General features: G+C 35.8%; 1 protein-coding gene across 2 annotated transcripts in view; it reads right to left on the bottom strand.

The window, feature by feature from the left end:
* Positions 1–10,814: 10,814 nt before the first annotated feature.
* ADAM32 (ADAM metallopeptidase domain 32) overlaps positions 10,815–22,178 on the bottom strand; it is a 179,312-nt gene continuing 167,948 nt past the window's right edge. Inside the window, exons 21-25 of one of the 2 annotated variants that reach the window (XM_037741420.1) lie at positions 20,958–20,996; positions 19,456–19,494; positions 14,504–14,542; positions 12,049–12,087; positions 10,815–10,938 (exon numbers count right to left, since the gene is read on the bottom strand). In XM_037741420.1, the coding sequence (XP_037597348.1) occupies positions 10,932–10,938; positions 12,049–12,087; positions 14,504–14,542; positions 19,456–19,494; positions 20,958–20,996 (163 nt within the window). In that variant the 3' untranslated portion in view covers positions 10,815–10,931. The remainder of the gene's footprint in view (positions 10,939–12,048; positions 12,088–14,503; positions 14,543–19,455; positions 19,495–20,957; positions 20,997–22,178) is intronic. The other variant, XM_037741423.1, reaches the window with a different exon arrangement.

Here is a 22,178-nt window from a genome sequence, read left to right as displayed (position 1 = left end):
TCCTTTCTAACAAGGGATTGATAACCAGAAAATATAAGGAGCTCATCACATGACAAACATCACATGTTCTCACTTATTTGTGGAATCTAAGTATCAGAATAATTGAGCTCATGGAGATAGAGACTAGAAGGATGGATAACAGAGGTGAGAAAAGGGAGTGGAGTGTTTTGGGGGAGTTGAGGATCATTAATTGGTACAAAAAATAGAACAAATAAATAAGACCTACTATATGACAGCACAAAATGACCATAGTCAATAATAATTTAATTGTACATTTTAAAATGACTAAAAGAGTATAATTGGATGTTTGTAATATAAAGGATAAATGCTGGAGGAAATGGATACCTCATTTCACATTATGTTATTCCATGCCTGTATCAAAACATTTTATATATCCCATAAACATATACACCTACTATATATATACAAAAGTAAAATTTTTTTTAAAACTTGAGAAAAATTAAAATGGAAACACTACATACCAAATCTATTGGGGTGGAAGAAAATCCATTACAAAAGCAAAGTTTATAGGAATCAATACCTAATACAAAAAGAGAAAAATATAAAATAAAATTTAACAATATTTCTCAAAGACATATAAAAAACAAGAATAAACTAAGCTTGAAGTTAGTAAAACAAAAGAAACAATAAAAATCATAGCAGAAATAACTGGAATAGAGAATAGAAAAATACAAACCATGAACAAAACTGAGATTAATATCTCAAAAAGATAAAACAAATTGATAAACCTTTACCTACACTAAGAGAAAAAGAAAGAACTCTCAAGTGAATAAAATCATAAATAAAAGAGGGTACATTACAACTGATACCACAGAAACACAAAAGATCATAAGGGACTACTATAAACAATTATATATCAACAAATTGGATAACCTAGAAGAAATGGATACATTCCTAGACACATACATCTACTCTAGACTAAATCAAAAAGAAATAGGAAATCTGAGTAGAATAATAATGAGTACAGAGATTGAGAGTAGCAAAAAGTTTCTCATTAAAGGATAGCCCTGGACCTGATGGCTTCACTACTGAATTCTACCAAATTTTTAAAGAAAAATTAATACCACTTCTTCTCAAGCTTTTCCAAAAAAAAAAAAAAAAATCAAGGAGAATACTTTCAAACTCTTTCAGTGAGGCCAGCATTACTCTGATACAAAAGCCAGACAAGTACATTATAACAAATAAAAATTATAAGCCAATATTTTTGATAAATATGGATGTAAAATTTTTCAACATAAGGGGATTTCAAAAATCATAGAAAATGGAGTTAAATATTAATAATAAAAATAAAAAATATAAACTTTATTTCTCAATATAAGTTCCTTCAAGCTCAAGACATTTTTGTTAAGTGATAATAACAATCATTTAGTCCATCCCTAAAGAACTGAGGATCCTGTGAATTTAACCATGGTAATACACTCTTTTTAACATCACTAACTGAAGAAAAATTATTACATTTTAAAGAGTTTTTGAAATTAGGAAAAAATAAGTCAAAAAATCCAAGTCAAAATTGTATGGTGGATTTCCAATTGTTTCACTTCTCACAAAATTGCCCTTATTTGATTAGAATAATGAGCAGAAGCACTGTCACAGTGAAGAAGGCTCTCTAGTGAAGCTTTCCTGGGAATTTTCTGCTAAATCTTTGGCTAAGTTTCTCAGAACATAATTATAATAAGCAAATGTTATTCTCTGGCCTTCCAGAAAGTCAACAAAGAAAAAGCCTTTGGAAACCGCCCCCAAAGCATTGTTGTAACATTTGCTCTTGATGGGAACATTTCCAACTCTTGGTAGCCATTGCTTTGATTGTGCTTTATCTTCAGTATTGCACTGGTAATTCCATGTTCTATCTTCTGTTAAAATACTTAGAATAAATATTTCAGGATCTTGATCCTCCCTTGTTTAAAATTTCCATTGAAAACTCTGCCCTTGTCTGCAGCTGATCTGAGAATAATCGTTTTGGCACCCACTGAGTGAGAAGTTTGCTGAACTTTAATTTCTTAGTCAGAATTGTGTATGTTGAACCAATTGAGATGGCTATTATTTCTGCTGTTAATCATCAGTCATCTTCAATAAGGACACAAACAAGATGCATTTTTTTTCTTCCAAATTGGTGTGGATGGTCTGCTGCTCATGCTTTATCTTCAGCATCATCTTGTCTTTCTTAAAATGAGTTATCCATTTGTAAATTGATTATTTCTTTTGGGAATTGCACCCCACAATTTTTTATAAGTATCAATTATTTTATCGTACTTCCACCCAACTTTTACTATAAGTTGATGTTTGTTCTTGTTCAATTTTAGCAGAATTCATGTTACTTTGATAGGGGCTTAAAGAAAAAACTCATGTCTTATCCTTATTGCCTCAAATTTGCTCCTGTTGGAACATGTTATAACTAGTATGAGTTTAATTTGATGCAAAAAACTTTCAAATCCATGCTAAGTTATTTCATAATACACATTTTCCATGAACTTCTTAAAGTTCTGTCATACTAGCAAACTGAATTCAATAACATCCTAAAATAATCAGCCACCATAATCAAATGAGATTTATCTGAGTGGCACAAGATGGTTTAACATATGCAAATCAATAAATGTGATACATCACATCAACAAAATTATAGACAAAAAACCATATGATCATATCATCAGATGCAGAGAAATCATGTGAAAGAATTAAACATCCTTTTATTATGAAAAACTTTCACCAGATTAGGTATATAAGGAATACATCTCAAAAGCACCTGAAGGGGTGTGATGGAAGACATATTACAATCCAATATACAAAAACAAGAATAACTCATTCTAAGCAGAAATCATGAAATCAAAAAGAAAATATAAAGTGCCAAAGGAAAAAAATGCCAATTAGAATTCTATGCACAGTGAGGAGTGACAGGTGAGGGCACTATAGTTGAGTGCTCACGTCTAGGAGGAAACATTTCAGTGGGATGTGAATTATGAGAAGACAACAGGCATGACAGGAACTAGTGAAGAACATCCCACAGTGAAGAAACAGCAAGTGTAAAAGGCCACAGATGGGCATAAAACTAGTCTGTGAAGGAGGCCAGATAGCTGTTATGAAACAGAAAGAAGTCCAGGAGATAGGCTGGAAACAGAGAGGCTAGGCCTTACAGACCATGGGAAGGCACAAGAGGAAACAAGAAGGCAAAATAAAAATGATGTGAAATACTTTCAATGAAAGTAATTTTGCCATTTGAGTGTCAGATAGAGGATTTTCCTGAAAACTTGCAGATGTGACCTTCCTGTCCTACAGGTTCCCCTTCTAAAGGCACTTGTCTTAATCCATAAGGCCACAGGTAATAACTGGAAAAACATGGGTGTGAGTAAGCTGTTGTTCTTTTTATAACTCTTACCCTACTTGAAAATAAAAGTGGTGCAAGATTGGATTACAAATAATAATAATTGTATCTTACCAAAATGAAAGTAAATAAAATTTTTCTAACAGAATAAAATGTACAGAATTCGCCACCATCCATAATACACTGTACAGAATATCAAAGAAAGTTATTCAGGCTGAGGAAAGTGATTCCAGATGGAAGCACAAATCTACAAGAAGAAATCAAGAACAATTCTGAATGAATCATAACACCAGAGTCTTCTTCTTTCTGTTTCATAACACCAGAAAGAATAAACAGGGTAAATGTAAAAGACTATTTAAACTTTTTGAAAGCACTACTGTTTTAAGTAAAAATAATAGCAATATGTCAGAATTTATAATACACATAGAATTACATGTAATAATACAAAGGGTAGAAGGAAGTAATAGGAATCACACTGATATAAAATTCTTTTGTTGTTTGTTAAGTAGGATAATATTAATTCAAAGTAGACTTTGATGCATTAAAAATCCATACTGTAATCTCTGGAGTAGCCACCAAATATTATTAATAATGAGCTACAAAGCACATAGAACAGAAAAAAAATCAGATTAGCACTCAATCTGAAATAAGTACAGAAGGAAAAAGCAAAAGAACAAAAAAGATGAAATAGAAAAATAGAAACTGGTAGACTTAAAATCAATAATATCAGAAATTTAAATATAAACGCTAGGAGTGATGTCAGCAAGATGGTTGGTGAAGTAAGAAGTCTTGAGTTGCACTACCCACTGGCTCCACAAAAAAAAATTTAACCAGCAACTCTATAGATGAAAACATCCACAGATTGGAAAACCCCAACACCTGAAAACAAGCAGGAGACACCTGCATGATGTGTAAAACTGAATGAAGTCTGAATTAGAAGGGTAAGAGGAATAGTCTCACTCTGACTATGCTCCCACCTCACCCCCTAAATTAGTACAGCATCAGACAGAGAGGATTTCCCTAAGCTCACAGTTTCTACAGGAGGAAAAAGAGGAGAGGAGGCAGACATCCAGCTTCTCTGGCATACCAAGACACCTCTCAAAACACCCAGTTGGGACTCACTTCAGAGAGAACACTAGAGGAAATGACACGACTTGAATGCCTGTAGGTCAGTTAGAAACAAAGAAAGCAACCAGCACACGGATCCTTGTTGTACCTCTGCATTCTTGCCAGCTGTGGTGCTCAATCAGATATCAGCCAGTCCAATAGCACATGTGCGAAACTGAGTTAGTCACCTTTAGAGGCATGGAAGGAAGCACAGTCTAGCTTCAGCTCCTAGACTGGTTGTTTCCCTGCCCAGCCTCAGCACCTATCCCAATAACCCCACAAAGGCAGAGATACTGCCACCTCCATGGATCTCAAAGAAGCAAAAAGACTACACTGGCTTGGCCCAGGAAAGCAGGCAGTATCTCCACACAGCCAAAAAGCCAGAACAATTATCCCACCCAATCCAGCAGACTCACACCTTTGCATATCTCAGAGAAATGAAGAGGTTACATTACTTTGACCTAGGAAGGTAAGCAGTGGCTCAACATAGCCAAACAGCTTGTCCAATAACCCCACCAAGGCCAGAAGACTCCCATCTCCATGGATCTCAGGTAGGCAAAAGAGCTACACTGGCTTCAACCAGGAAGGCAAGCAGTGGCTTCACACAACCAAAAATCCTGCCCAAAGACCCTGCCTCGGCAGGGATATTTCCACCTTTGTGGTTCTCAGAGAAGCATAGAGGTTACAACAGCTTGACCCAGGAAGGCAAGCAGTGGCTCTGCAAAGCCAAAAAGTCCTCCCTAAGATATCACCTAGGCAGGGAGACTACCACCTGAATGTATGCATTTGGAGACATGTAGGAGCTAGTCCTGCTTGAGGTCAAACAGCCACTCAACTCAGCTAAAGGTTCATCCCATAGCTCCAGACAAAGAGGGAAGCATATCCCCAGTCACACATTGTTAGGGACCATAGCCTCAGATCCTTCCTTTCCAGAGCAGCAACACCACCTTTTCCAGAGCAGCAACACCACCTAACTTCAGAACACACCTGTAGTCCTGTCCAAATGTAGATAGCAGATAGCAGAATTGCACAGCCAGGGAATACATCCTGTGACTGGCCTGATCAGAAGCCATCAGAGTACTTGGCCACCAGCTCTACCTAATAGCAGAGCCCAGCCAGAGGTTTAGCTCAGATAGAAGCCACCTCTGATATTGGAGCAAGGGCAGCAGCCCAGGCAACTTAAAAACTCACCACAAGCATTATCTCTCTGCTGTCATCACCAGTTAGCCCTTTCAGAATTACAGGCCAGATTATTAGTGAAGTTCTATGCCTGGCAAAGAATGCATGTAAGGCCAGAATACGTGACTCTCTTCAAAGGTGCAGACAACAAAGAAAGGATAAGAGAAGTACAAAAAATTATGGAATCCTAACACCTTTAAAAGAAACTAATAAAGCTCCAATAACCCTAAAGATATGGACAGCTATGAAATGAATGCCAATTCATAGTAATACTCATAAAGAAGTTCAGTGAACTACAAGAATATATAGAGAGAAACTAAATGAAATTTGGAAAACAATTACATGGAAAAAGCAAGATTTAGAAATAAAACAAAAGAGAAAATGATAGAAACCCTAGAGATAGAGAATAGAAGGACTGAGCTGAAAATTTAATAGAAGTCCTTAATAGCAGAATTGATCAAGTAGAAGAAAGAATTGGTGAGATGGAAGACAGAGCTTTTGAAATTATCCATTCAAATGAGCAAAAAGACAAAAGAATAAAGAAAGTATATGAACACATGGAACCAACTTTGCACAATAGGAGTTTCAGAAAAAGAATACAGAGAAAAGGGGCTATATAAATGCATATGTAAAAAAAATGGCTGAAAACTTCCCTAATCTAGAGAAGATACCAATACCCAGATGCAAGAAGCACAGACATCTCAATCAAATTCAACCCAAAGAGGAATTAATCAAGACATATAATAATTAAGCTATCAAATGTCAAAGATGAAGAAAAATTCTAGAATATCAAGAGATAAAAAACAGATTAAATACAAAGAAGTTCTGATGCAACTATCAGCAGATTTCTCAGCAGAAACAAGCCAGGAGAAAATTGAATGATATATTCAAAGTATTGAAGAAAAAAAAACTGGCAACTAATGCTTTAGACTGTAAAGATTTTCTCCAGAACTGAAGGTGAGAGAAAGATTTTCCCAGACAAAAGCTGAGGGTATGTATCATCACTAGATATGCCTTACAAGAAACACATAGGGAGTTCTTCAAGCGAAAATAAAAGCTGGACCCTAATAGTAACACAAAAACACATGAGAGTATAAAACTCACTGGTAAAATAAGTACACAGTTAAGTTCAGAATAGTCTAATATTGTAATGATAGATTGTAAATCACTTATACATTTAATATAAAAGTTAAAAATCAAAATTATTAAAAATATAATAATTTAAGGAACATGCAATATAAAAGATGTAAACTATGACATCAGAAATTCAGAATGTAAGGGAATGCAGTTAAAATATACAGTCTTCATTTTATTTGGATCAAAGTTAAGTTGTTTTCATCTTGAAATAACTTACATCTCTAAGATTTTTTTGTTTAACCCCATGGTAACCACAATGTAAAAACACAAATAATAAAAAGCATGAAATCAAAACATCCTCTTAGAGAAAAATCATTCAATCACAATGTTAGACTATAAGAGAGGGAGGAAAGAAGAAACTACAAAACCATTTGAACAAAATTGACAAAATGGCAGTACCTTGCCATTCAAGACCTTACCTTGAATGTAAATGCATTACATTCTCCAGTTAAAGACACAGAGTGGCTGAATGGATTAAACAAGAAGATGCAACTATATGCTGCCTACAAGAGACTCACTTCATGGGTAAGGACACGCACCACTGAAAGTAAGGGGATGGAGAAAGATATCCCATGCAAACGGAAACTGAAAGAGAGTATGAGTAGCTATACTTCGATAAAATAGACTTGGAATTAACAACCATAAAAAATGACACACAGATCACTACATAATAAAGGAGCAATTCAGCAAGAGGATATATAATCATAAATATATAAGCACATGAAATTAGAGCACCAAAATATATAAAATGAATATTAATTAAGGGGAGAAAGTGACTGCAATACATTAATAGTAAAGGATTTTTAAATCCTACTTATATCAAAGGACCAATTATGCAAACAGAAAATCAATAAAGAAACATGGAATTTAAACTGTAATTCTAGACCAAATGAATGTAACAGACATTTACAAAACATTCCCTCCAATAGCTGCAAAATATACATTCTTTTCATCGGCTCATAAAACATTCTCCAGGTTAGATAAGATATTAGGCCACAAAACAAGTCTTAACAAATTTATAACTGAAATCATGTCAAGTAATCTTTTCTGACCATGATGGTGTAAAACTAGGAAACGTTACAAATATATGCAAATTAATCAACATGCTTCTGAACAACCAATGAGTCAATGAAGAAGAGACACCTGCACTCCTATGTTTATTGCAGCACTATTCAAGATAGCCAAGATACGGAGTAAACCTAAGTGCTTATCAATGGATGGAAGGATAGAGAAAATGTGGCATACATACATAATGTAATAGTACTCAGCCATAAAAAAGAAATCTGTCATTTGTGGCAAAACATAGAAACCTGGAAGACATTACATTAAGTGAAATATGTCATACACAGAAAGATAAATACCACATGATCTCTCTCATGTGGCATCTAAAAAAGTTGATCCTACAGAAGTAGAGAGTAGAACAGTGGTTACCAGAGGCTGTGGAAGGTAGGGAGAAGTGGGGGATGGGGAAAAATTCATCAGCTGCTACAAGGGTACAGTTAGATAGAAGGAATAAGCTCTGGTATTATCTTGCACAGTAGGATAACTATGGTTAACATAGTTTGTTAACATAGTTGTCCCTGAATATTTTCAGGGGATTGGTTCCAGGACTCTCACTGGATACCAAAATCCATGAATGCTCATATCCCTTATGTAAAATGGCATACTATTTGCATATAACCTACACACATCCTCATATATATATATACATATATATATATATAATCATCACTAGATTACTTATAATATGTAGTAAAATGTAAATGCTATGGATAGTTGTACTGTTTTTTATTTGTATTATTTTAAAGTATTGTATTGTTAATTTGTCATTGATTTTCTTTTTTCAAATATTTTTTACCCACAATTAACGTCATGGGTGAAACCTGTAGATATGGAGGATGTACTGTATTTCTAAACAGCTAGATGAGAGGATTTTGAATGTTCTCACCACAAAGAAATGATAAATGTATGAGGAGATAAATATGCTAAATATTCTCATTTTATTTTTTATGCAATATATATTTATGTACTGAAACATCACACTTATGCCATAAATATGTACAATTATTTTGGGTCAATTAAAAACAAAAATAAACAGATATAAGTGCTTTTAAGCACTCCAATTTAAAATGATTGTCAGGCTAGATTTTTTAAAAATACAAGAACCAATGGCATACTCTGTTCATCAGATACACTTTAAATAGAAGGAAATATGCAATGGAAGTAAAAGAATGAAAAAAAGTATCTCATGCAAAGACTAACTTTAAAAACCTGCCAATAAAAAAAATCTGCATGGCAATACTAATATCACAAAAATCAGAATTCGAAAGTAAGAATACTAGAGACAGCAATGAGAATTGTATAATGATAAATTCTTTAGGAAAACATAGCAATTCTAAAGATGCATGCACTAAAATATAACTCCAAAATACATGAAACACAATTAACATGTCTAAAACAAGTAACATAACAACAATAATAAAAAACAATAGTTCACAATTTCAGCAGATCTCTCTCAAGAACTGATAGAACAAGAGAAAAAACACAAGATGTCAAAAACGCTGTCAACAAATGACTTAACTGGCATTTACATACTCAACAACTGCAAAATGCACATGCACATATTTAGTGCACATAGAAAATTTAACATCAAAAACATAGGCTAAACCATCTCAAGAAAACAATTTCAAAAACTTGAGATTATATAAATATGTTCTCTTGTCACAACTGATAAAATAATAAGGAAAAAATGAGCTAAAAAATATCAGTATTTGGATTTAAACAGGCTTCTGCATAACCTATAACTCAAAATAGAAGTCAAAATAAAAATTTGAAAATATTTTGATCTGAACTATAATGAAGACACAACATAAGATATGTGGAATGCAGCTAAAAATGTACATCTGACAAACTTATACCTTTAAATGCATTAGAAAAGAGGTTTAAAATCAATTATCTAAACTTTCACCTGAAGATGCTGGAATAAAACTAAATTAATAAACTTTGTAATCAATGAAATAGAAAACAGAGATATAATGGAGAAAAACAACAAAGTCAAAAGCTGTTCTGGAGAGATTCTTAAATTAGTTAAGAAGATAAACTCTTCACAAAACTGATCAGAGGAAAAATACCTAACTATTATAAGGAATGAAAGAAGGGATATTACTATACCTCCTATAGACATAAAAGAGAACGTTATTAACAGCTTTAGCCCTCAAATCTGACAATTAAATAAAATGGATAAACTTTTTTAAAAAATACAGTATCTGAAAAAAACTTGTCACGAGAATAAATGGAAAATGTGAATAGTTTTCTATTAAATAAATTGAATTTTCCTCCCCCAAAAAACAAAACAAAACAAAACAAAAAAAGTCCAGTCCCAGAGAGCTTCACTGGTAAACTTTGACAAACATTTAATTGAAAATCTTAATATTTTAGAAAATGGAAAAATAAAGAACCTTTCTCTAATTCATTTTATCAAGTCTCATACCAAACTCTAATAAGGGAATCACATTTGCCTTTAAGACCCATGCCTAAGGGTCCTTCACAAGCTGCCTCTCTGTCTTCTGGGCTTGACCTTGTGGGTCACTTGGCCAAGGGACAAGAGAAAGGTGGGGGGTAGAGAGGCCTGGATGGGAAGGTACAACCCTTGAAACAAATTGTCCTCCCTCAGAAGCCCAGCTGGGGTCATGGGGAGGATGGGGAGGGCAAATATCTGGATGTACTGGACCTGTGTGCAGTCGGCCAAGTCCCATGAGAAGGACCAAGAGGAGGAACACAGTACACTGCCCAGATCCTGTCCTGAGTAAGACTGAGCAGGGTCTGACGCATCTAGGGCCCCAGGTGGTACATCAGAGGGGGTGGCATGGGGCAGGAGGCACAGGGGTAGGAGTAGTGGAAGAGCTCCAGAGAAGAGATCATGGGAAGAGCTCGCAGAGTCAGGCGGGGATGGGGACAGCTGAGATGAGTTTGGATGACTCTTATGGGCCCTGCAGGTGCAGAACTGCGGCCCCAGGGGGTAAAGGAAAGGGAAGAAAAAACAAACACACTGGCATGCAAATTGATCCACACCAATTTATTGTTTCCTTCAGCTGCGACCAGGAAAGGAAAGACAGAATTTTCATTTCTCAGTGAGACTCTCGATGTTATCCATCGCCTTCTGAAGGAACCATTAGTTACTGTGGAGGAGAACAAAAACACATGCTTAAGGTACTGACAGCAAACTCCTACCACTGTACAAGCAGGTGGGGTACTGCAAAGTGGAAAATTCATGTGGCAGGGAAAAAAGAATTGTTGAAAGGATGTTTGCAATTTTGCTTGTGAAATTATTTGACCATGAGTCACTTATTTACTTTATACTTTGATTTCTAGAGAACCATCATATTTAATCAGAAGTACTTGTAAATGAGAAAATGTAACATTTTTTAAATTTTAATGAAACATTTATAAATGTAACAAGTTAATGTCTTTATATTTTTAGAAATTTAAGTTCACATTAATTTACCTTTTTTAATACCTTGCAGCCAGTTTGTGTGTGTGCGCACGTGTGTGTTGTAAACAGTATTTTAGCCTTTTGTTCTTTGAAAACCCATAGACCCAAAGCACTGTAGTATATGCTGCCTAAGGGATAAAATGGTCCTGATTACAAATTTGTTTTATAAACAAATTTACAGATCTTACATCTTGTTAGGTACGACTCTTTAACTCCATTCTATCAACAAGAGCAAGTTCTCAATAAACTTAAGAGACCTTTACTAAACTGAAGAAAAATAAAAAGACTAAGTTATTTAAATACTCATTAGTAACAAGATTAGTAAAGATTGGTCATTTAAATATAGGTCAGTTAGGCTGGACATGATGGCTCACGCTTATAAACCCAGCACTTTGGGAAGCTGAGGAGGGCAAATTGCCTAAGGTCAGGAGTTCAAGACCAACCTGGCCAACCTGGTGAAACTCCGTCTCTACTAAAACTACACAAATTAGGCGGTCATGGTGGTACATGCCTATAATTCCAGCTACTCAGAATGCTGAGGCAGGAGAATCACTTGAACCTAGGAGGAGGAGGTTGCAGTGACCTGAGATCACAACATTGTACCTCAACCTGCTTGAGACTCTGTCTCAAAAAAAAAAAATAAATAAATAAATAAAATAAAGACAGGTTGTTTAGTGGTGCAGCACTTTACCAATTCATCTACCCAATCCATACTTAGAAATTAATTGTGGATTATGAATTTTATTTTAATTTCATACATGTATTCATTTCAAGAAACATCTTCTAATGTACTTACCTACTGCTTTGTGTTTGGGTATTTTCCTGTGATTTGGATCTAAGTAAATAAGGAAATAACATTTTTAGGTTGACATAATACAACCTGTCAAAGTTATGTTATATTTATTTGTTATGGCAATTTCTTCCTCTTTCCCTTCAAAGTGGTACTAAAAAAGAAATATTGCCAAACTTGTATTTTTATACTAATTACTACCAAAATTCAAATTTAAAATTCTTGAACGTCTTTTCCTTTTTTTCTTTTTTTTTTTTTTTTTAGAGACAGAGTCTCACTTTGTCACCCAGGTTAGAGCATAGGAATATGATCATGGCTCACTTCAGCCTCAACCTCCTTGGGGCCCAAATAGCCTCCTACCTCAGCCTCCTAAATATCTAAGGCTACAGCCCCAGCCAATTTTTCCTGTTTCTTTGTAGAAATGGGATTTCACTTTGCTGCCCAGACTGGTCTTGAACTCCTGACCTCAAGCAGTCCTCCCACTTTGGCTTCCCAAAATGCTGGGATTACAACATTTTGTAGTGTGAACCACCATACCTAATCTTTTCCATTTTTATGTCCACAGGTTCCTTATTTCTAATCCCCCAACTAAAAGAATGGGAGAGAAAAAGAATGAACTGAAGACAAATTAATCAAGATTAATTTATAAAGAAGATATATAATAAGATGAGTGAGAATATTCAGTGATAATGCGTAATTTTACTTCTCCCATCCTTTCCCTACCTTTGCTATTTTGTATCTTCAAACCTTACTGTTGATTTTTCCTGCTACTCTGACCGGGGAGACTTTCTTATTTAATATAATTAGTTACTTCCCAAACCAATAAAAAGATTTGTATTTATAGGTGTATGAGTCTACTGACATGTGCACCCATTAGATTTCTGGATGTAAAAAAAAAATTATTGTTTCACTGTGTTTACCCAAGGAATTGGCTCTACCAACATCTTCCACTGGCTTCCCAACAACAATAAAAACACTAAAAATATAAATGTAAAAAGAACAGAAATATCAAGAAAATGCAGTAAGCCCTATAACAGTAAAGAACAGCAACTATGTGTGCTTAGCCTACTAAGTTTAAATGAAAGAATAACCACAGAATACTTTTCTAGTTATGCTAAACACAAAGTTAGAATAATGGGTTAACATTCCAAATTATACTCCCCAAATCCAGTGTATATTATCCTATGGATGATACCCTTATCTATCCCTCAATCTAGCTGAACTTATTACTTCTTAAAGAGAATGATAATGATATGATTATGGCATATTTTATGAGGAGAGATAATGTAAGGGAACAATTAGAGTGCTTACACCACTAAGAATTATACATGCATATGCGAGCTTCAAGAGTAACCACTCATTCGTTAGGCAAGTATTTATTGAGCATTAACTCTGCAAGATACTACGTATAAACAGGTAGGGAAAATAAGCATGGACATGACCCTCAAGTGATCTCAGAGGCTGAAAGGAGATTCATGCTTCTAGGTGAGCAGAAGATTGGGAGAATTGCAGTGTTTGAGCACTCTACCACAACTCACTTGGTGACAGTGACAGAGTGGAGAAAACAAAGAAAATCAGCCTTTTTCTCAAACATAGCTTAGAAAAAGTAACTGATGTCTGTAAAAGGGTGCTTATGTTAGGAGACATCAAAGAACAACAGAAAGGATAAAGGAGACAAATACTGTAGCTTTCCTAACGGATGGGGTGCCTTCATCAGGGAAAACAGGAACTATATAATGTTGTGGTATAGCCTAGAAAATTTCACCTGTGGGTATAAAGGATATTTTGGAATAGCAGTGGGTTGAATATAACTCAAAAAGGTCACTTTAGGAAAAAATACTAGACAATACAAGAAAATAAAAACTGTAAAATGAAGAATGCATGATGAACATACCAGTACATATTTGATAACTTCAGAAGGATTGCAAAACCACAACTGTGGGATGTAGAAAACCAAAAGCTTAAAATGAATTCAGAGAACCCTTGTTAACACAGGTGTGGAGCATTGCGGGTCTGTGGCAAATGTAGAATTTTAGTGTGTTTATAATCCTGTCTCCTAAACTCTTCCTAAGTGGAAATAATCATTGACTCAGTTATTCACATTGAGTTTTTGTGGGTGTAAATGCAACCTGAAAAAATAATATTTCTCCTTTGTGTATCCCAAAAAAATAAACGACGCAAAATGTTCAGCTTACGATTTAGTTTCACAAAGTAATTATAAATATTTGTATCTTATTAAATTTCACTAGCTTATTTCTTGTATAACACAAGAGTAGACAATCAACAAAAATTTAGTCAACTGAAGAAAAAAGATTAATTGAATTAAAACTTGTTCTAGAATGAGAAATATTATCAATTGTGGCTTCTCAAAAATATCGAGCAATTATTTATGAATTATCAAATTTTTCATTCTGAATTTTCAACATACTTATTTATAAGTAATACTTTCTGTCTTGATTACCTGCTAGTATATGCTTGGGCACTATCTTCTGATTCGGATCTAAAAATAAATTAAAAACAATATCTAAAAGTTAATACTAAGAGCTTGCCATTTTACACCACCAAAACTAATTATTTAAATACTTGGGGCATGCAAATAAGTAGCATTCTTTTTTCCTGAAACACCAAATGCAACATATAGTACAAAATGTAAATTCTCTACTAGAGAACAGTATCAAGATAGCAGAAGTTTTTCAAATTACTTCTAAGTTAATGTAAATTTAACTGCAAATTTCTAAAGCTGTCCTTCAGCCTCCAAGTTAGTTTTGTATTTCTTGATATATAAATTGCAGCAGTTTGTAAATTAAAACTTACATTTACTTCTGACCAATTTGGCAGACTGGACTAACAGGAAAACATATCCTTTCTTTTAGATACATAGAAAAAAAAAAAGCTGAAGACGACAAAAAATGTGTACATAACTAAGATTGACAGTCACAATGTGTTTTCCTTCTATCATTAAAAAAAAGAAAGAAATTAGAAGCTCAGAGGGAAACCAAGAGCTAAAGCTGAATTACTTATACCCTAAAAGATATGGTTTTCATAAACCTAACTTGGAAGGAGTTGAGGGCATGGATCTTTACGTGCTAGAAAGCTGGAATGGAGCTGTTTCCCAAGCCTGATAGTCTTTAATGGAAATAATAAAAGCTGTGACCACTGCACTTCAGAACACAATAGCAACTTTTCTCAGCCACTTAGAAAGCAAAGGATCATCTAGAGATGCAGGAATCACAGGCCTGCACCAGACCTCAACTGCTGAATTCCACCACCCACAAATCAGAGAGCAAGCATGGAAAACACTGCCACATTCATGCCCCAGGAGAAGCAAACCTGAAATACTCTCCTCTCAATGCATGCCTCTACAACTCAGGGCATGCAGAATTCCCATGAGAACATTCACTGCCCTTGAGGATGAGCTTATAAATCTAAAATAGCAAAACAAAAATTCACACATTGAGATGAACAGATAATATAAAAATCTTCAAAATGGAAATTTTTAGGACCTCCACACAGATCAAGGCAGGAATGAGGCAAAAAAAAAAAATAGCTATTAAGAAAATGGAGGATTTGGAAACTGATATAAGGAAGTGAAACAATGTCAGATAGAGAAGTAGAAAGGCATAATAATACATGAAGAGCCCAGTTAAAAAACAGGGAGGCTAGGCCGGGCACAGTGGCTCTTGCCTGTAATCCCAGAACCTTGGGAGGCCGAGGCAGTTGGATCACAAGGTCAGGAGTTTAAGACCAGCCTGGCCAAGATAGTGAAACCCTGCCTCTACTAAAAATACAAAAATTAGCCAGGCATGATGGCAGGTGCCTGTAATCCCAACTACTTGGAAAGCTGAAGCAGAGAATTGCTTGAACCCAGGAGACAGAGGTTGCAGTGAGCTGACATTGGGCCACTGCACTCCAGCCTGTGTGACAGAGCAAGACTCCATCTCAAAAAAAAAAAAAAGAAAGAAAGAAAGAAACGCGGAAGCTAAAATGAGAAGACCCTCCTGAATATAGTTATTTCCAATGGAGAAAAGAGAAAGAATAAGAGTCAACAATTGAAGACATAATGACTGATTTAATTTTTTAGAATTAACAACCTGAATTCCGATATCTAAAGACTACATTGAATCCAGAGCTGTCTAAATAAAAACAAATTATATCAGAATATATCATCACAAAATAACAAAACATTCAGGACAAAAAGGAAATCTTAGAAGCCACCTAGGGAAAAAAAACCACATTAATGGCAGGGGGAATAAATAATGAGACTGACAACCAAGTTCTCATCGCTGACAGTACATGGCACATTACAGCAACAGAATGCTACAAGACACTTTCAGAAAAGTCCTTAGCTAGGAGTCTGTTACCACCTAAGCTATCATTCAAAATTAAGTGTGGAATAAAAAAAGGATGGTTCAGGCATTTAACACAAAATGTTGATAATGCATAATCACCAAGCTGAAACTAAAAGTGTTGTACTTGAGAAAAAAAGGAAACTAAACCCATAATGAAAAATCAATGGATTCAACAATAAATAGTGAGAACAAAGCAATTGATAAATATGTTTTAAGATTCTAGCAGGTATTAATTTAATATAAAAATGATTATAATAGTAATAATAATAGTGGAAGGTAGGACTCTGTAGGTAAAAACCTGGAAGGAGCTAAAAGCCAAATGACAATAACATGCGAGAGTAATGTTTAGAGTTTGCTGATAAATTGTCAAAGATTCTTTTGTTGCTTAGGAAAAGACTAGAAATATTGAAAGAATTTAGACATTTTAAATAAGTACACTAAAGTGGTACTAATGTGACCCATACTGGTGTTGGAGACAGGAGGCAGAGAAATTCTAGTCAGAAAAGGGCGGGTCCCTGGCAAAAGCTCCACCCTCAAGCCGAAAGCCTGACACCGCAGCCCAAAGAGAGAACCTCTCCTCTGTTTTCCCACTCAAATATTGCCTTTTCCTAAACCACCCACGGCCCCACCCTGTCCCATCCTGTGCCTGTAAAGACCCGAGACTCAGTCAGCAGAGAGAAGAGGCAGCTGGACGTCAAGGACTACGAATGGATGTTGGAGAGAAGCGGCTTGACTTCAGAGGGACAGTTTGACGGCATAACTTCAGGGAAGAGTCCAGCCGGAGGTGGTCAGACTTGAGGGGAAGATTACCCGCCCATCCTTTTCTCAGCTCCCCTTCTCACTAAGAGCCACTTTCATCATTCAATAAAATCCCCCACATTTACCATCCTTCAATCCATTCATGTAACCTCATTTTTCCTGGATGCCAAACAAGAGTTTGGGAGCCACGAGTGTGAATACAAAAGGCTGTCACACTGTCCCTTTTGTCCTTACTGGTGGAGAGCAGCCACCTCACTCGAAAAGGCAGAGGGCCTGCTGAGCTATTAACACTTAAGCCATCCAAGCTAAAAGAGCACTGTACCACGCCCTCTGGGGTTTTGGAAGTCACAGGCACCCTGCCTGGATGCTGCTGCAGGGCCTGCACAGATTTCCCTCCTGCCAGCACCCAAAAGTGCTCGCTCTCACTCCTGCACCTGCTCGCCTGCATGCTCCCTCCCAAGTGGTGGAACACACTGGGTCCCAATGAGCGGAGTTTGATCCCACGAGGCCAGGGCTAAAATGGCCAGCTGGTTTCAGCGCCCCTGCACTCCAGTTCCCACCTCCTTCACCCGTGAGCTCCCTCCTACAAGGAGTTGAGAGCAGCTGGCTGAGTAAACAAACCACCCCTGTCATGAGTCCCCTGAAGGGGTCAGGGAAATATCCTGCTTCACTGGAATTCATTCCACCTCTCTGCTTTCTTTGGCTTCAATAACCTTTTTACTGACCTCCCACCAGTTAAAGATTATTTCAAAGATACATGACATGAAAACTATGGTGGATGTCATGTCACTAAAGCACAGCCACCATGTCAAGTGATGTTATTAAAATTCAAACGAATAATTATTCTGAAATTATTCCCTGGTGCATGCTAAGCCAGAAGGCTAGTCCAGTGGTTTAACATTCCAAATTAAATGATTTCTATTGACATGTACATTTTCCTATGGGTGATGCTATCACCCCTCACTGAATGGAGGTAAATAACAACGCTGGGAGAGATGTATTATGTTAATAGGGTTTCAGGATGAGAGATGATATACTGAGAGAAGAAAAAATGGAGGAAGCTACAATATCATCAAGGATATATGGATGAGTATGTGTGTGCATACATGCACACGTCTATGTATTTGTCTATTTACCTTTGTGTTTGTGTTTGTGTTTGGTTGCCTCTGTATGTGTGAAAATCAAAGGTAATCATTCATTCATTCCTTCAACAAATATTTATTGATCACTTACAATACAAACCAAGAATTCTTCTACATGCTAGCTATACAATCCTAAGCAAGATAGACATGGCCGTTATTATCTGAGATGACAATATAATAAGAGAAAAAGGTCACCGAGACTTGGTGGGCCTGAGCCCTATATGGTAACTCCCTTGGTCACAATAATAAGAAAGGGGATGATAATAAAAACCAACATTTTAAAGACAAACTCATGACTCCGAAGTGTCATTGTAAGGAAAAAATAATAATAATGAGAAAGATTAAAATGAGAAAAGCAGGTATTCTTATTGAAGAGGTAAATTTCTTCTGGAACAAAAGAAATCATACGATCATGTTGTGCAGCTTAGAGAGTTTGCCCTGTGGATTTGGATGTGTTTGGGAATAGTAGCGGGCTTGGAGGAAACTAGAAAGAATAACATCAGCCCCCTATAAATGTATATAAAAACCATAACTCAGAGAGGAAGCAGTAAAAACTTCAAAGCATTTTGTATCTGCAGAAGAACCTAAAATCCACAGTTGCTGGGTGTGGGGAACTAAATACTTATTGGATTATTATAAAAAGACATCCACCTTTCAGGAAATGGAGAGGGACCTAGTAATACTGAGAGGCTATGAAAGATGTGGAATTTTTGTTCCTTTGTGGTCCTTTTTTTTTCCCAACAAATTCTTCTCAAGCTACCCATGTGAGCATTCACTCAGTTATTCATCAGCATACATATTAGTTTCTAGTTGTACCATCTCCAAATAAAAAAGTAAACTTCCCCTTTGTATGCTCCAAGATAAAGAATACAAAAGAATCCTTTTTATGAATTAGCTCCTTAAATATTTCACCAAATTTGTTTTCCTTTGTTTCCCAGAAATAAACTCCCAACACATATTGACTAAACTGCAGGAAAGAAGAGATTGACTTATAAATACTCACTAGTTACTAGATCAGCAAATAGGTTGTTTTAAGGTATAGTACCTTACTAATTGTGTCGATTCAGTTAATAGTTAGCAAGTAACTGTTAATTATCAATTTGTTCATCTCAATTTTTAACACATATTTATTGTAAAAAAAAAATGCCTCCTAATTTACTTACTTGCTAGTATCAGCTTGACTGGTGCTTTCTGATCTGGTTCTAAAAGAAAGCAAAAAGATAATGTTTCCACATTAATACTCAACAATAATGTGCCTCCATAATGAATGAATGTTAGATCATTTTATAACCTGTGCTAATTCTTCTATACCAAGAATCACCACTGATGAATAATGTCAAAAGACTACTAAATTAGCATATGTAAACAAAGCGAAGGTTTTATTTATTCATATACAATGTTCATAAAACGCTTAAATTTCAAATCTTCAACTAAGCAGAGGAACAAGAAAACAGATTTTTTTCCTTTTCACTTTCTAGCACAGAATATATACTTTATTTTAAATGCCTGATTCTGGCCTTCAGAGTCTATCCATTAAAAATAAATTGCTACAGGTTGTGATTCAAATCCACACTAATGTCAAGAAGACTGAGCTGATGGGGAGGTGTGGTAATTTCCCCCTTATCCCACACATAGAGAAATAGTGCAAAAACAACACTACTATTTACTAAAATTTTTCAAAAGAAAGGGTCATTTCTAGTGATAGTTAAAAGGAGAGAGAGAATTGAAAATGCAAAAGGTAAATACAAACTAAATCTGAATGACTTCGTGGGTTCATATGTCAGCTGCATAAGCTACATCAACTTATCAAGAGTTGAGAACTTCTGGAAAGTTAGAGCTGACCTCGTTTTCTAAACCTGGAAGCCCTGAAAGGCCATAACCACCCATGAAATGGGGATACTTAAAGCTGTAGCCACCAGACGTAGAGATGCATCAGGGAAATTGCTTCAGAAGAAGAGATGAAAAAGGAAAACCAAGAGGCACAGGAACCCTGAGCACTTAAATTGGCTTAGGAATTTGGATGGAAAAATCATCACACAGAGAAACAGGAGCCTCATGTATAGGATAAGGACACCAATTCATGCTTCCTATGAATTCCAGTGTAACAGTTATTACAAAAATTGATCACACAGGAGGGTAAAGCATGACCTCCACAAGGAGGCTTTTGCAAAGCACAGTAGGTTTGTTCATACCAGCATCACCACAAACAAGTGAATAATGCATTGCTCTCTGATGTTGTGATGGCTATGACGTCACTAAGCTATAGGAACCTTTCAGCTTCAACATAAACTATGGAACCACCATCATACGTGTTGTTTCTCATTTACCAAAACATTGTTATGAAGCACATGGCTGTATAACACAAGCTGGGTAATTTCTAGGCACTATACATTCTTTCCTTTACTAATTATGTATGTCTTATCTCATTTGAGAATCAGCTATTTTATTCCTTGTTTCCTTAGAAAAGAATTCCAGTAGTAATTTATTAAATGAAGAAAGGACTAATTTATTAGAAACCAAATTAAAATCCAGATGAGCAGTCTGGATTTTAGTGCATTGCTTTACCAATTGACATTGTTCAAAAATATTTAGAAATAAATTGTGAATTATCAATAAATTCTCAATTTTCAACATGCAACTTAAAAACACCTTCTAAACTACTTACTGGCTGGCATATGTCTGAGTGCTGCCTTCTGAGTTGGATCTAAAAAAGAATTGAAAAGAATGTCTCAAGTTAGTACTAAGAAAACTTGCAAACTTCACAAATGAAAATCAGGCCATTTTATAATTAGTATTAGCTCTTTAAAATACTCATTACTGGCCTGGTGCAGTGGCTCAAGCCTTTAGTCCCAGCACTTTGGGAGGATGAGGCAGGCAGATCACAAGTTCAGGAGTTCAAGATGAGCCTGGCCAACATGGTGAAACCCTGTCTCTACTAAAAATACAAAAATTAGCTGAGTGTGGCAGTGCATGCCTATAGTCCCAGCTACTCAGGAGGCTGAGGCAGGAGAATCGCTTGAACCCAGGAGGCAGAGGTTGTAGTGAGTGGAGATGCTGAGATCATGCCATTGCACTCCAGCCTGAGTGACAGAGTGAGACTAATTACTAATAAATAAAATAATGTCCAAAGTCACTGAACATAGATGCAAATAAATAATATTTTTATTTACCCATATATTTCATCCATAAAAAGTGCTCATTTCAAATCCTGCAATGAGGAGAGTATCCAAAAAACACAGATTTGCTTTTTCTGAACATAGAATATAAATTTGTTCAGAAAAAAAGACAGATTAGCTATATCTAAACATAGAACATAGATTTGACTTTGAATGTCTGATTCTGACCTTCACACCCCAACTTTTTGTTTTTTATTCATTGTTAAAGACAACATTTTGTAAATTAAAAGCTAGACTGCTCCCTAGGTAAGCTAGCAGAGTGAGCTGGTAAAACAATTTTTCCTTTCCATTCCTTGCATAGAGTGCCAAATAAAAACACACACACACATGCACAAACATTTGATACATTTGAGGCTCACAGCAAAGGAAGACTTCTGTTGCCAGTAAAAATGATGAAACTGAGAGCTCACAGGGTAAACAAGAGCAAAGGGTGAATGACTTCAGAAGTATCTAAGCCTACAGTGCTACCAGTCATATGAAAGTACATCACATACAATTATGTACAGTACATAATATATGAAAATGAAAATAAATACTTGTTTTGGTTTATGTGTTTACTATTTGTTTGTTTGTTTGTTTTTTGAGACAGAGTCTCACGCTGTTGCCCAGGGTGGAGTGCAGTGGCTCAAGCTCGGCTCACTACAACCTCTACCACCCAGGCTCACGCACTTCTCCTTCCTCAGCTTCCTGAGTAGCTGGGATTACAGGCA

This window comes from Cebus imitator, unplaced genomic scaffold (assembly GCF_001604975.1).
Source record: "Cebus imitator isolate Cc_AM_T3 unplaced genomic scaffold, Cebus_imitator-1.0 Scaffold5, whole genome shotgun sequence".
NCBI lineage: Eukaryota > Metazoa > Chordata > Mammalia > Primates > Cebidae > Cebus > Cebus imitator.
The sequence above is the reverse complement of the archived record's forward strand: the minus strand, read 5'-3'. Positions and strand labels throughout refer to the sequence as shown.